The sequence below is a fragment of the Gopherus flavomarginatus genome, chromosome 2, assembly GCF_025201925.1.
Source record: "Gopherus flavomarginatus isolate rGopFla2 chromosome 2, rGopFla2.mat.asm, whole genome shotgun sequence".
In the NCBI taxonomy this organism is placed as follows: domain Eukaryota; kingdom Metazoa; phylum Chordata; order Testudines; family Testudinidae; genus Gopherus; species Gopherus flavomarginatus.
In genome coordinates this window covers 33,733,651-33,747,539 of record NC_066618.1, presented here as the reverse complement: position 1 = coordinate 33,747,539, position 13,889 = coordinate 33,733,651, and the positions used below count along the sequence as shown (strand labels likewise).

The following is a 13,889-nucleotide window of genomic DNA, read 5'->3' as shown; positions in this document are numbered from 1 at the left end:
ATAATGCCACACTTAAAACCAAGCTTTTTACTGTAACTAAGGGGTAATAAACCCTAAAGAACATATCTAAGCCCAGGACAACACTGTAAAATTTTATTGTATTAATAAACTGGGACACACATCAACCTTTAAATTTTCCACTTTGTCAAAGGTAAAATAATCAGCACTGTTTGCTGCCATTGATAACAAGCTTACTTTTTCACATTTAAAGAATATTTTTACAGTTCTACAAAGGATCAGACATTTTAGTTACCCAAAATGAAATAACAGAATTTGTGCTTTTGTTGCTTGTGATGTTGACATCATTTGCTACCGTACAGTTGCCCAAGTCAGAACGCTGCAGAGACCCTATGCCTATACTGAGCTGATCACCAATGTGGTTTAAAATAAACTATGATCTAAACATAGTTGCTAGACATAATATCAGCAGGCATCATATTCTGAAAATTAATCAAGTCTACTTGGACTACCACTTTAAAATACTATGCAACGCTGCAATAGCAACAAAATAATGATTGTACTGACTTAATGTGACGTAGTGAGCACAAACTAACACAGTGGAAATGCTCATGCAAAGATCCTATGTTTACCTTTTCAAAAATGCCAGTGCCTTTACCCCCACCCCAAGCTGGCAAAGGAAGTTTGCATACTGTGGCATCCAGAATGCTCTTAACGAATTGACTGGCCACTTGTATAGACATCTACTGTGATGAGTCATTCACTAAATATTTGCATCTAAGTCCTCATCAACACCAAAGAGGTATCTGGCATATAGTAAAAAAAATTCATTCCAGCATTAGGTTGTTTGGGAAAGAGACTCACTGAGCATGCTTAATGCACTAACTCTAAATTCACAGCATTTGGAAGAGGGAGTGAGGGACTGGCACTATAGAAGAGTGGTATGGAATACCTAATGTGGCATTTTACAGTTGGAAAAAAAGGAACAACAGTTTCCCTTTAAGGACTGAATGAAGCCTTCCAAGAGCAGGGGTCAAGGCTATTTATTACTGAACTGAGCCCAGAGTTAATGGAAAACTTAATTTGATTACCATGAACCTCAGTTTTCATACTATGTTCCCCAGTGTATCAAAAGGCCCTGTGATCAGTAGGATTTCACGCATCAATCAGGAAGATGTTCATGTAAGTTGTATTTCAGGCATTAAAAATATACTGTGAAGCTGGACATATCACGTAGTATACTGAAGGAAAGAATGTCTCACTGAATGAGTAAAACACTTAGCACAAGCAAAAGTTATGTGCTCAAATCAGTAAGAAAATATACCCATATTTCAAAATAGTCCATTAGACATAATGTCTCAAGGATATGTTTAGGCAAAATATTACAGTGATTTGAATGAGTGGCAAACATTTCACATATTCCTAGCACTGAAATCCATAGAGTACATTAAATTCCTTTACACAGGTTTTCTATCACAAGAGAGCAAAAGAATATTTGAATATTTGCAGCTGTTTCACGTCAAGCAACTGAAAATTAGCATGACAGGTTTTCAGTGACTATTAGTACTAAATGTCATTTAGATTAACAGTTTTAGGACTAACAGTAAACAGCCAGTCCTTGACCTGAAGCTGGACTGAAAAGCCACAGCACCTTTCCTCTGACAGCTGATGTATACAATACTCTGTAGCTAATCTAGGTTCTGGCACTCTTACATTTTACACTACAACATAATAGTCTGCTCCAGTCAACGGACAGCTGGCATGATCAGAAACTGTCAAACTGTTCATGTGATTATAGCTTTCTGTCTAACAAAAACAGCTATTTCTTGAGTCTTTTGGTCAAAAAACAACTCTCCCTGCTATTGGTTAAAGCTATTTCACAACTAAAGTTTCCTTGCTGCTTCTTTCAAAAAGATTAAGTAAAAACTGTTCCAGTTATCAAATGTAACAAGTTAAAGGTAAGATTGTATCTACATAATTGAATAGTTTTAAGACACTTACCACTGGTAAATATAACATACGCACATTTAATTCCACATTGCTGACTGAATAAATCACAGATGTTTTTTAAAGGATTAACTCACTTACAGAAGTTTTGAAAATTTGTTCAGAGTGATATGCAATTACTAACCACCATGAAGATGTTGATAATCAAGTAACTAAGGTTCAGGTGAAGTTTTTACATCACACTAAGGTTATTTTGAAGGATTAAATCTTATAACAATTACTGCTAGCCAGGTATATCTTAGCTTCCTACATCTTTCATATTAAAGCAAGCCTACATATCATTTAATACCTCTGGCTGCTGGAGACAGAGATCATTCCAGAATCAAGGATGACAGCCTAGCCCCATTGAAGCCAAGGAGAGTTTTGTCTCAACTGGCATCAATTTTCAGACTCATTTTACTTCCAGTGGTCTAGAAATTTAGGAAAGTGGTATTGTAACCTGAACTATGGTGTAACTAGAGGTAGTTGCATATTACATTTGCTGAGGCACCCCTATGCAACTTTCACACCTGAAAATGTTGGCAGTAGTCCACTGGGTATTTCATAATAAACATAAAGCACAATTAACAGCTTCATGTTAGCAAATACAGGCTTTACCACTTCATTGTGATAAGAAATTTTAGCGGCAGCTCTCAGCAGCTCTGACCAAGGGTAGCAAGACTTCACTGCACTGTAACCTGACAGTCCACCAGAGCAATGGTTCTGAACTATGGGTATGTGTAGTTCCTAGGGGTACACAGAGGTCTTCAAGGAGGTACATCAGTTCATCTAGATATTTGCCTAGTAAATAGTATTATTGAAAAAGTATTACTGAAGTCAGTACAAACTAAAATTTCATACAGACAATGACTTATTTATATTGCTCTATATACTATACACTGAAATATATGTACAATATTTATATTCCAGTTGATTTACTTTATAATTATATAGTAAAATAAGGAAGTCAGCAATTTTTCAGTAATAGTGTGCTGTGACACTTCTGTATTTTTGCCTGATTTTGTCAGCAAGTAGTTTTTAAGTGAGGTGGAACTTGGAGGTACACAAGACAAACCAGACTCCTGAAAGGGTACAATAATCTGGAAAGGCTGAGAGCCACTGCACTAGGGAGCAAACAGCTCTTCTCACCACAGGCCTTTATTGCTTTTCTTCACCTTCCTTTCTCCCAGTTTCACACCAGTGTACTTAGACTTCTGGCCATCACCTCTTCTACATACCCTACAGGATGGAGAACTGTCTTATCTCGGGGAGACACCATTGCTGCACACCGGGAAGCCAGATGGGGGCTAGGGAAGAAGGCGCAGGCTTGGAGAAGACCCTCCCTTGATTTCTCACTCACCCTCAGCAGCGAGATATCTTCCATAATGCTCACACCCTGTGGAAAGTGTGGGGACAGGAATGATTATCAGGCCCCACCCTATAGTGCTGGCTCTCCCCAAGAGCCACGTGCCCAGTGTACAGCAGGGTTTGGGAAGAGTGATTTGCCCTGCCCCTGCAGCTACTCACTATTTTGGGGGTCCTGTGGCTCATGTGTGCTTGCCTGGGATTGGCCAGTTAGTGACAGGTGTGAGAGTACTGGCTGTGTTTTAAAACAGTGAATCAGCGTTGTCTGTGTTGCAAACAATACTGCTTTTGTAAAATGTTGCGTTTAAACTTCACAGAGATGACCTCAGGAGCACAGCCTCCTCCTTTGTTATTGGTGGCTAAATGGCTGTGTGGAATTAGAAAGCGGCCAAGAAGAACTAAGGAGGACTTTCTGCTTGATGTTATGATGCACTCCACCGCCAAGAAACAGGAACTGAAGGAGTGTCAGGACAGCGAGAAAAGGAATCAAAAAGAGAACGTGGCAAGCCAGAATGAAGCCACGGAGCGGCTCTTAAAGGTTATGGAGCACCAAGCAGCCATACTCCAGGCGATACTAGCTCTTCAAAGCAAGCAGCTCCGCACTTGCTCTCCCCTGCAGCTGCTGCGGCAAAACTCTTTGTCAAACACCGCCAACATACTCTTATCAACCTTCTGGCTCCAGTCTATACCCACGGCATTCCACTCCTCCCCTGTCACAGTCCAGCACTGCAGACTCCCACTACCCCTTGCACTCAACACCCATCCCTCTGCAGTTTGGCCCTGCTGAAGTACAGTACCCGCTGCAGTACAGTATCCACTACACTGTACTCCAAAGGAGAAGACTGAATACGATCCCTGGACATACACAAATCTTTAGCTGTCCTGTGACCCTTCCTCCTCCTGGGACCTTTCCCTCCCCCTTCCACCTCACTGCTGATGGTTTTCTTTGTTTGACTCTCTCCTCCAGTTGTCTTTTAATATAAGAACTGTGTTGATTTGAAAGCAATCTTTATTCTATTAACTGAAAGCAAAAAGAGCCCTGCAAAGCAACATAAAATTATGTTAAACCCACGTATTGCATCATGTGCACCAATCACCTCCTAGCATTACAAGCACTGCACTTCCGAGAATAGCAACAAATATTAGTGGCTTTCAGCTTCAGATTGCTGCCTCAAGGCATCCCTGATCCTTATGGCCCCACACCGTTCCATTCTAATAGCCCTGATCTCTGGCAGTTCAAACTCAGCCTCCAGGCGCTAAGCCTCTGAGGTCCAGCCCTGAGTGAAGCTTTCACCCTTCCCTTCACAAATATTATGGACTGTACAGCACACAGCTATAATTTATAGGAATATATTCATCGGCCAGGTCCAACTTCCCAGAGAGGCAGCGCCAGAGGGCTTTTAAACGGCCAAAGCACACTCAGTCATGCTGCACTTGCTCAGCCTGTTGTTGAACAGCTCCTTGCTGCTGTCAAGTTGCCCCATGTATGGCTTCTTAAGCCATGGCATTAGTGGAGGCGAGGTCTCCCAGGATCACAATGGGCATTTCAATTTCCCTTGTGGTGATCTTCTGGTCCGGGAAGGAAAGTCTCTGCTTGCAGCTTCCTGAACAGGCCAGTGTTCTGAAAGATGTGTGCGTCACGCACCTTTCCAGACCAGCCTGCGCTAATGTCTGTGAAATGCCCACGGTGATCCACAAGCACCTGGAGAACTATTGAGAAATACCCCTTAAGATTAATGTATTTGGTGGCTAGGTGGTCTGGTGCCAGAATTGGAATATGTATGCCATCTATCGTCCCCCGCAGCTAGGAAAGCCCATTTGTGCAAAGCAATCTACAATGTCATGCACGTTGCCCAGAGTCATGGTCTTTTGGAGCAGGATGCAATTAATGGTCCTGCACACTTCCGTCAACATGAGTCCAACAGTAGACTTTTCCACGCTGAACTGATTAGCTATCGATTGGTAGCAGTCTGGAGTAGCCAGCTTCCACAGTGCAATTGCCACACTCTTCTCCAACGTCAGGGCAGCGCTCATTCTCACGTCCTTGTGCCACTGGGCTGGGGCGAGCTTATCACCCAGTCCCATGAATGTGGCTTTCCTCACGCGAAAGTTTGCAGCCACTCCTCGTCATCCCAGACATGCATCATAATGTGATCCCACCACTCAGTGCTTGTTTCCCGAGCCCAAAAGCAGCGTTCCACTGTGGACAGCTCCTCCATGAATGCCACAAGCAATCTCGTGTCGTAGCTACTACGCGTGGCAAGATCAATGTTGCACTCCTCTTGCCTTTGTAGTTTAAGGAATAACTCCACTGCCACTCGCGACATGTTGGTCAGAGCGAGCAGCATACTGGTGAACAGTTCGGGATCTATTCCTGCAGCGCTAAGAGGCAGGGCACGCAGTACATAAATCATTGAAAGACGGCACCAAATGCGGACGGAAGCACAGAGATTGCTGGGATACGAAGTAATGCATCATGGGTCACTGGGACAGGACCCAGGATGCCCCACGACCCTCTCAGCCTCCCCACAAGTCTTAGCGGCAGAAGAGAAAAAGGTGCTCTGTGGAATAGCTGCCCAGAGTGCATGACCCCAAATACTACTGCAAGTGTGAACACACAACAGCAGTTTCCCTTCAGTGTGCTCTCCCTTCACCCCTGTAACTTCCAGCACTGTAACTCTGCCAATGTAAACGTGCCCTAAGCAAGGGCTAGTGCAAGACACGGGGGAGTGAAGAAGTTTGTTTTCGTTATTAGATGTTTTAGCTGGTTAATTGCTTGTATGAAATCACCTTCTCTACCTTAAAGGCAAATTTGGGCCCAGTTGCTATTTGACCCCATTAAACAGCACACTAATTTGGGATCAAATTCTCACAGTTTGGAGCAGCTGAGATTTCATAACATCTCACAACATACAATTCATTTTTACGTAGTGGGGTGGAGAAAGAGTGTTTGCCCGCCAGGGACTAGCACAGACAACAGAACTCTACATTCTGATTTAAGTCAAAGAGCTGGAGTACTAGAAGCAAAATGATAGCAGTGTGTATCAGGTCGGGGGCTGGAAAGGTTATATTAAAACCAGGATAGAAACTCCCCAAAAACCTAAAACATCTTTCTATCCTGCAAACAGTACCTACCCTCCTTGCAGGGAAAAGGTGGAAGAATAATCCCTTCCTCCAGAACCTGAGCCTTTGCTTGAGTAAAGAGGTGCACTTTAAACCCTTTAAACAAATTGTATCTGGCCCAAGGTCAAAATATTATTTCAGCAATAAGACACAGATGGCATAATCATTCTTATTAATACGTTTCTTGGGTTTATGAGGACAACTAAGTTTTTGTCATTAATCATAATTATGAAATGGGTGCTTTGAACTTGACATGTATAAAATATTACAATACATGTGCTTTAGAAAAAGCCTCACATTTTAATATTGAGGAATAAATTTTTCATACCTTTTTCCAAGCCATTTTATTTATTCACAGATTCATTATGTCCCCCTCACCACCACCTCTGGATACATTTATTTAAGTAATAAAGTAAGCCACACTGGTTATATCAGATACCAACAGTCACCCAACACTCCACTGCCCATCTCTGTTCACTGCATGAAATACTCTGAACATTAGAAAATATTTGGACAAGTATCAGTAAATGACCTTAAGTGGTCCTCTGAAAGTCAGCAAAGGCGAAAGCACCAAAGCAGAAGATCCTCCACAGCAAACACTCCACAACTAGTACTCCAGAATTCAAAGCTAGAGGATAACATGGGCAAACTAGCTGGCCTCAACTGTCACGGTAGTGGAATGTGGTATATTAGGAGAGAGAGGGGAAAAAATCCTGAAATCCAGCAAGAGAAGTAGGAGTCAGAGGAAGGAAAGAAGCAAAAGGTTAATTTTAATTTTATGTGGAGAAAATCTGGATTGGTCGTAAAAAAACTAATGAACTATCTCTGCTCCATAAAATCCAGTTAGGCTTGTAACCAAATGCAACTCCTCATGCATTTTGGAATCCCCCCTTTTCACAATCCTCCCATTTCTAATTGTGTATTCAAAGAAAAGAGCACAGGGTTAAGAGGCAGGAATTCCAAGTTCTAAGTCTGGCTTTGTCACTGACTTATTGTGTCTCTTTGGGCAAAATGACTCACTTTACCTTGCTTATCTTGCTGCTTCCATTTCCCCTACTCTAAAATGGGGATAAAAAAAATACTTATTTAGTGCACAAGGCTGCTATGAAGATTAGCTGGTATTGATACACCTTTGAACATACAATATTAAGTATTATTAGTAAATAGGATCAAAGAAATGTAGGGCTGGAAGCAACATCAAGAGGTCATCTAGTCTGTCCCCGCCCACTGAAGCACAATTAAGTATATCTAGACCAACCCTGGACAGATGTGTGTCTAACCTGTTCTTAAGAGCCTCTGATGAGAGGGAATCACATCTCCCTAAGTAAGCTGCTCCAGTGTTTTTTATAATCTCTAACCTAATCTCTCTTGCCACAAACAAGATCAATTACTTCTTGTCCTACTGTGGGGGGACATGAAAAACACTTCACAACTACCTTTTGCATATTCAGAGACTTATGTCCCCCTCAGCGTTCTCTTCTCCTGACTACACATACCCAATTCATACAACCTTTCCTCATAAGTAATTTCCTGTAAATATATTATTTTGTTGCTCTCTTCTGTACTCTCTCCAATTTGTTTACATCTTTCTTAATGAGTGGTGCCCAAAACTGGACGCATTACTCTAGCTGAGGCCTCATCAATGCTAAGGAGAGTGGAACAACTACTTCCCATGTTTTACATACAACACTCTTGTTAATACATCCCAGAACAACATTTGGCTTTTTCTCAACAGCACACACTGTTGACTCAGATTCAATTTTGGATCCAGTATAACCCATGGACCCTTTGCTGCGATACTGGTGCTTAGCTAAGTTATTCCCCGTTTTGTATTTGGGCATCTGATTTTTCCTTGCTAAAAGGGTCAGCAAGGTGGAACTTAAGCCTCTGTCTACATTCAAGATACTTCAGTATTGTTGAAAAGGGTAAAACTTTGGAACGGTAGGAAAAAAATCTTTATAACTGTACAGTAACTCCTCAAAGTCGTCCTTGTTAACATTGTTTCGTTGTTACGTTGCTGATCAATTAGGGAACATGCTCATTTACAGTTGTGCAATGCTCCCATCTAACGTCATTTGGCAGCTGCCAGCTTTGTCCACTGCTTGCAGGAAGAGCAGCCCATTGCAGCTAGCTGGTGGGGGCGTGTAACCAGGGTGGACCGGCAGCCTTCCTATAAGCTCCCTCTATCAGCTCCCCGCTTCCATAAGTTCCCTCTGCTGCAGCCACCCATCAGGCTACCAATTGCTGGCAGTTCAGCTGTCCCTCCCCCCACTGCCACGTGCTGCTCCTGCCCTCTGCCTTGCAGCTGCTCCCAGAGACTCCTGCTTGCTGTGCAGGGGGATAAGGGGAGAGCTAATGTCAGGGTGTCCCCCTCCCCCTGCAGCCCGCTTACCCCTTCTCCATATAGAGCAGGGAGGGGACCCAGAGGGAGAAAGACAGAGAGCTTGGAGCAGCAGCTGCTCTCTCAACTTCCTGATCCATTTAAAAAAACAATGCACTTACAGGTGGGTCAGCTTACTTAGGCCATGGCTACACTCACACTTCACAGCGCTGCAACTTTCGCGCTCAGGGGTGTGAAAAAACACCCCCCTGAGCGCTGCAAGATACAGCGCTGTAAAGATACAGCGCTGTAAAGTGTCAGTGTAATCAGGGCGGCAGCGCTGGGAGCCCTGCTCCCAGCGCTGCACGCTACACCCGTAAGGGATGTGGTTTACATGCAGCGCTGGGAGAGCTCTCTCCCAGCGCTGCTGCTCTGACTACACTCACACTTCAAAGCGCTGCCGCGGCAGCGCTCCCGCAGAGCTGTCGGGGCAGCACTTTGAAATTCCAAATGTAGCCATACCCTTAAAGGGGCAGTGTGTATCTCTCTCTCTCCCACACACAAGGTGTGTGTCTGTCTCTGTTTGCTATGCTGTCTCTCCTCCCTCGTGTTCATGCTGCCTTGTGAGAGGGGTTACATTAACAACAACGTGTTAACCCTTGAGGGCTCAGCCAAGTGCTAATTCATCATTTAGCAGCTAGGCACTCCCTGGGAAATATCTCTCCCTCTTCCATCCTCTAACTTCACCACCTCAACCAAGCTTCACAATCATCATAGCTGTGAACAGTATTACATTATTTGTTTAAAACATATACTGTGTGTATATCTATATAATATATAGGTTTTTGTCTGGTGAAAAAAAATTCCCTGGAACCTAACCCCCCCATTTACATTTATTCTTATGGGGAAATTGGATTCGCTTAACATCATTTTGCTTAAAGTAGCATTTTTCAGGAACATAACTACAACATTAAGCAAGAAGTTACTGTATTGCCACCACATACACTCAGCCCTGGTCTACACTGGGGGGAGGGATCGATCTAAGTAATGCAACTTCAGCTACATGAATAATGTACTGAAGTTATCGTACTTAGATCGACTTACTGTGGTGTCTTCACTGCGGTGAGTCGACTGCTGATGCTCCCCCATCGACTTGGCTTGTGCCTCTTGCGGCGCTTTAGTACAGGAGTTGACGGGAGAGGGCTCGGGGGTCAATTTATCGCGTCTAGACTAGACATGACAAATCGATCTCTGCTGGATCGATCACTGCCCGCCGATCCAACGGGTAGTGTAGACATACTCTCAGTGATGGAAACGGAACCTTTATGTGCGATAGCAGGAGTGAGGAGAAAAAAACTGACAATTTTTTTTTTAAGAGAAAAATCAAAACTAAATAGTTTGTGTTCAGAAATATCTCCACTCGTATCTGTAACTCAAATAGAGGACAGTCTAGACTGTCTCACACATTGGGCCATGTAAAATGATTTAATTCCTTTTTCTTAAAAAAAAAATAAATAAAGCCACGAAGAGGAGACAGTGACTGAAAAGAAATTGCTCAGATGAATACATAATCTGAAGGATTTTATTTTTCAGCTGTGATGTTTAGTTTATTTACATTAAGTAAGGGGAGAAGAGGTTAAACTTAAAAATGTGTTCAATCAGATTACTGTAATTAATTATCTTTTCTGTAGATAAAGATTGTAGACTTCACAACTAAGACAAGGGGGGAACATATAGTCCTTTTAGGCTTACGTACCTGTGTCACTTCCAGATCCAGTTGATAAAGCTGGCATGATTTAGTCTACAGACTATCACACAAGAACGTTAGAATAGTGCTCCACAGCCAGAAGGCAGCAGTTAATTTCAGTTCAGCTGCCTGCAGCCAAGTTTTCAACAAAGATTTATGCAATCTCCAAGATTCCCCTAGAAAGAACAGAAACATAATTTTACAATAAAGAACACTGTTAAACCGTAAATTATTGCAGCTTAAGTACATCAAAAAAAATTAAAACTTGATCTGAATGGCTAGCAGTCTCCTCGAAATAATGTCCTAGTGACCAAGTCAAATCATTATTGCTAAAGGAGCTTTAGATTTAATTTGATGCTCTCAATTAAAACAAGAGAGTACATTGTTTTTATATTAAGACTTTTAAGACATTTTCCAAGATGAAGCAAATTTGTTTTCTTCAGTCTAGTCTTTAATCCTATGCTGCTGTAAAAATCATTTATGTCTTTCACTAAAATTACACATTTTAACCCTACAATGTCAAATATTTTGGAAATAAAAAGGCTATTTTTCCAAAACAGTAAATACTTTAAATTGCTCAAAGTTTATGACTACTTTACCAGAAGAACCTCTGTTTAGTCTAACACTAATTTATACAAGGCCTCCACTTAACTTCCAATTCCATCATATCTCTTCAATTCATTTAAAGTCTGAAGTTTACTACCTGTGTTTACTGCCTGGATCATAGCTCCAAACGTCAAGTGAAATTCTACAAATAGTACTGTGTGGGGCAGGTCCTCAACAGGTATAAATAGTCATAGCTCCACTGACTTCAATGGAACTGTGACCATTTACACCAGCTGAGGATCTGAATCTGTATATTTACTACTAGAAAGTCTATACTGATAATTTATTTTTAATTACTGCCAATGTAAACTTTTAGTCTATTTCTGATCAGTTCTTTCAGAAAAAGAGAACCATTATGAGAGAGAGATAATTTAGTACAAAAGATAATGTTAAAATAAGATTGAATTTCTTTTTCGCTGATTTGTATTACGGAGTTAAGACTCCTAGTGTTAACTCATAGTGGAGCAGACCAAGGTAGGGAGAGAGAGGTTTGAAATCAAGATTATATTTTCTCTAGATTCTGGAAAATAAAATATGCTATATAAGTAAGAAATCAGAATAGCTACAATTTTTCATAAGAATGTATACACAAGAAAGATGTTTTTTGTTTTTGTTTTAAAAACATCGATACTATTAATCAGAATGGTTCTCTTTTGAAGTTATCCTGGTCCTGACGGTGCATAGTTTGGACACTCTTGTATGCACAGATTCTTATAAAAGGTTAAAGCACAAGTGCCATAACCATTGGGAACTCTTCAATATTTTGTCCTCCACACATGAAAAAACCCTCTATAAGTATTATAATTTATCGTAGACTGTTTATCAGATTCTGTTTAGTAAATTATAATCCATTTTTAGTTACAAGGAAGGGTTGCCAACATGCTCCAAACTGAACTTGTTATTAAAATAAGTATTCAAAAAAAAATTAAGTTTGCCAAGAGCAAAGTTTTATATGCTAACTTTCAGACTTTAAAAAAAAATTACTGGTTTGTTTAAATTACACATACAGGATAAAGTTATCTCCCCCTAAGAACTTGTTTTAAACCATAAAGGCTGACAAACTTTATTGCACCAGCAGAAACATCCACTTTTGGGTAAATACAATGGATTTTTAAGAATATAAAAAATAAAGACCTAATATTTTACTTGAATTAGATAGCATATTGAAGATTTGATTTTAAGAGATTGAGGGAAAGAGAAAAATAAGTTTTCACTAAATGATGCATCAACTTCCAAGCAAATATATTGTATTAATATTGAACAAAGGCATTATTTTCAAGTCAATGACAACTCTATTAATTCATACCAAACGCAAAATTTGAAACAGAGAAAAGAAAGGTCAGCACTCAAAGCCGACAAAGATTTCCTTATGATGCTAGAGTTACAAAACATCTATACGCAAGTGAAGCCAAACTTCAGTTTAGGGGAAAAAAAAATAAACAAAAAAACCTGACATCTACGCCAAGGACACACTGTACAAATTTAAAAAAAGCACAGATTCAATTTTTACTTTTTTATACATATAAACTTCATAAAGGAAGAGACCAGTTCTAAACTCAGTTATGATCCCCCAATCAGAATAGGACTATCCTTATCTGAAGGATGTCAGCTATCTGATAGAGAACAGCATTTTCAGTTTCCATGAGCTTATTGAACTTGTTAAAAATACAGTAATAGCTCACATCATTATCACATACCTCTGATTTATGTGCACTTTAAAGATTTTGTCCCATATCAAAAAATGAATGTAGTAAACATTTCAAAGGCATTTTCATCAACAAATGCTTCCATTATTACTAATTAAAACCGCAGATACCTCAAGAAAAGTGCTCACATAAACTTGAAAATTCTGTTGATCTACACACACTTCATATATTAAAAAGTCTGGATGTCATTCCTCATTTTCTTTTTTTCCATGGTAAAACATTCAATATTAAAAAAAAAATTAAACTGCCTTATTATTTAAGAAATATATATATGGCATAAAGTTATTCCCTCCAGAACCTATATATATATTAATGAAAAATAAATGACCTGATGAAATCCTTACCAGTAAAATGCTTAATATTTTGTTGGAGTGGAATATGGTTTCCCCCCCACCCCCCAAAACTTGCAAATTAGGCTACATTTTTGCATTGATGATGTTATTTTCTTTGGCTGAATTTATTTAAAATGCTTTGGAAGTTTTTGTCAGAATCCAGCCATAAGTATTGCTGACTGCTGTATGGAATCAATTTGCTACAACACAGAAATACCAGCTGTTACAGTATGTCCTGAGAGGGATTACCGAATATTCTTAAACTGAAGTTCAATCCATCTTTCCATAAAAATTAGGAACCAAAAGCCAGGAACGTAACAGCAGTATCAAGTGCACCTGAGGCATTTACAATACCCAACAGGACTGTTACAACCAGTCTTTAAAAAGGGCTTATTTTTGAAATTTCATTATTCCAGTTGTACCTTGCTTCTATATATCACACTGTATCAGATTCTTCTGGCATCTACCATGTGGAAACAGTGAAATATCTGAAGCCTGTGATATGTTGTTGAATTTCCACCAGGCCCTTAGTCACCTCTCAGGCTCCTATAGTACTTGTGACATCTAGTGGTTACATGGAGAAGTGCATTCATTTACATAAGGTTATTACTTGTAACTACAAAAGGCAATTCTATTCCTGAATAAAGAAAAATGTTTTCTTCCTTTTCACAAAAAGGGTTGCCTAATGTTATATTCAGAAGCTATTATGATGCAATTTTTAAAGACAAAAACCCTACTTTGACTGT

At 40.3% G+C, this 13,889-nt stretch overlaps 1 protein-coding gene across 8 annotated transcripts in view; it reads right to left on the bottom strand.

Annotated features, from left to right (window-relative positions):
• Positions 1–13,889, bottom strand: part of MPP7 (MAGUK p55 scaffold protein 7) — a 441,047-nt gene that overhangs the window by 230,190 nt on the left and 196,968 nt on the right. For 7 of the 8 annotated variants that reach the window (XM_050939089.1, XM_050939087.1, XM_050939088.1 and 4 more), the window contains one exon: positions 10,509–10,675. The exons of the other annotated variant lie outside the window; for it this stretch is intronic. In XM_050939089.1, coding sequence (XP_050795046.1) covers positions 10,509–10,545 — 37 coding nt within the window. In that variant the 5' untranslated portion in view covers positions 10,546–10,675. The remainder of the gene's footprint in view (positions 1–10,508; positions 10,676–13,889) is intronic. 8 annotated transcript variants of the gene reach the window in all.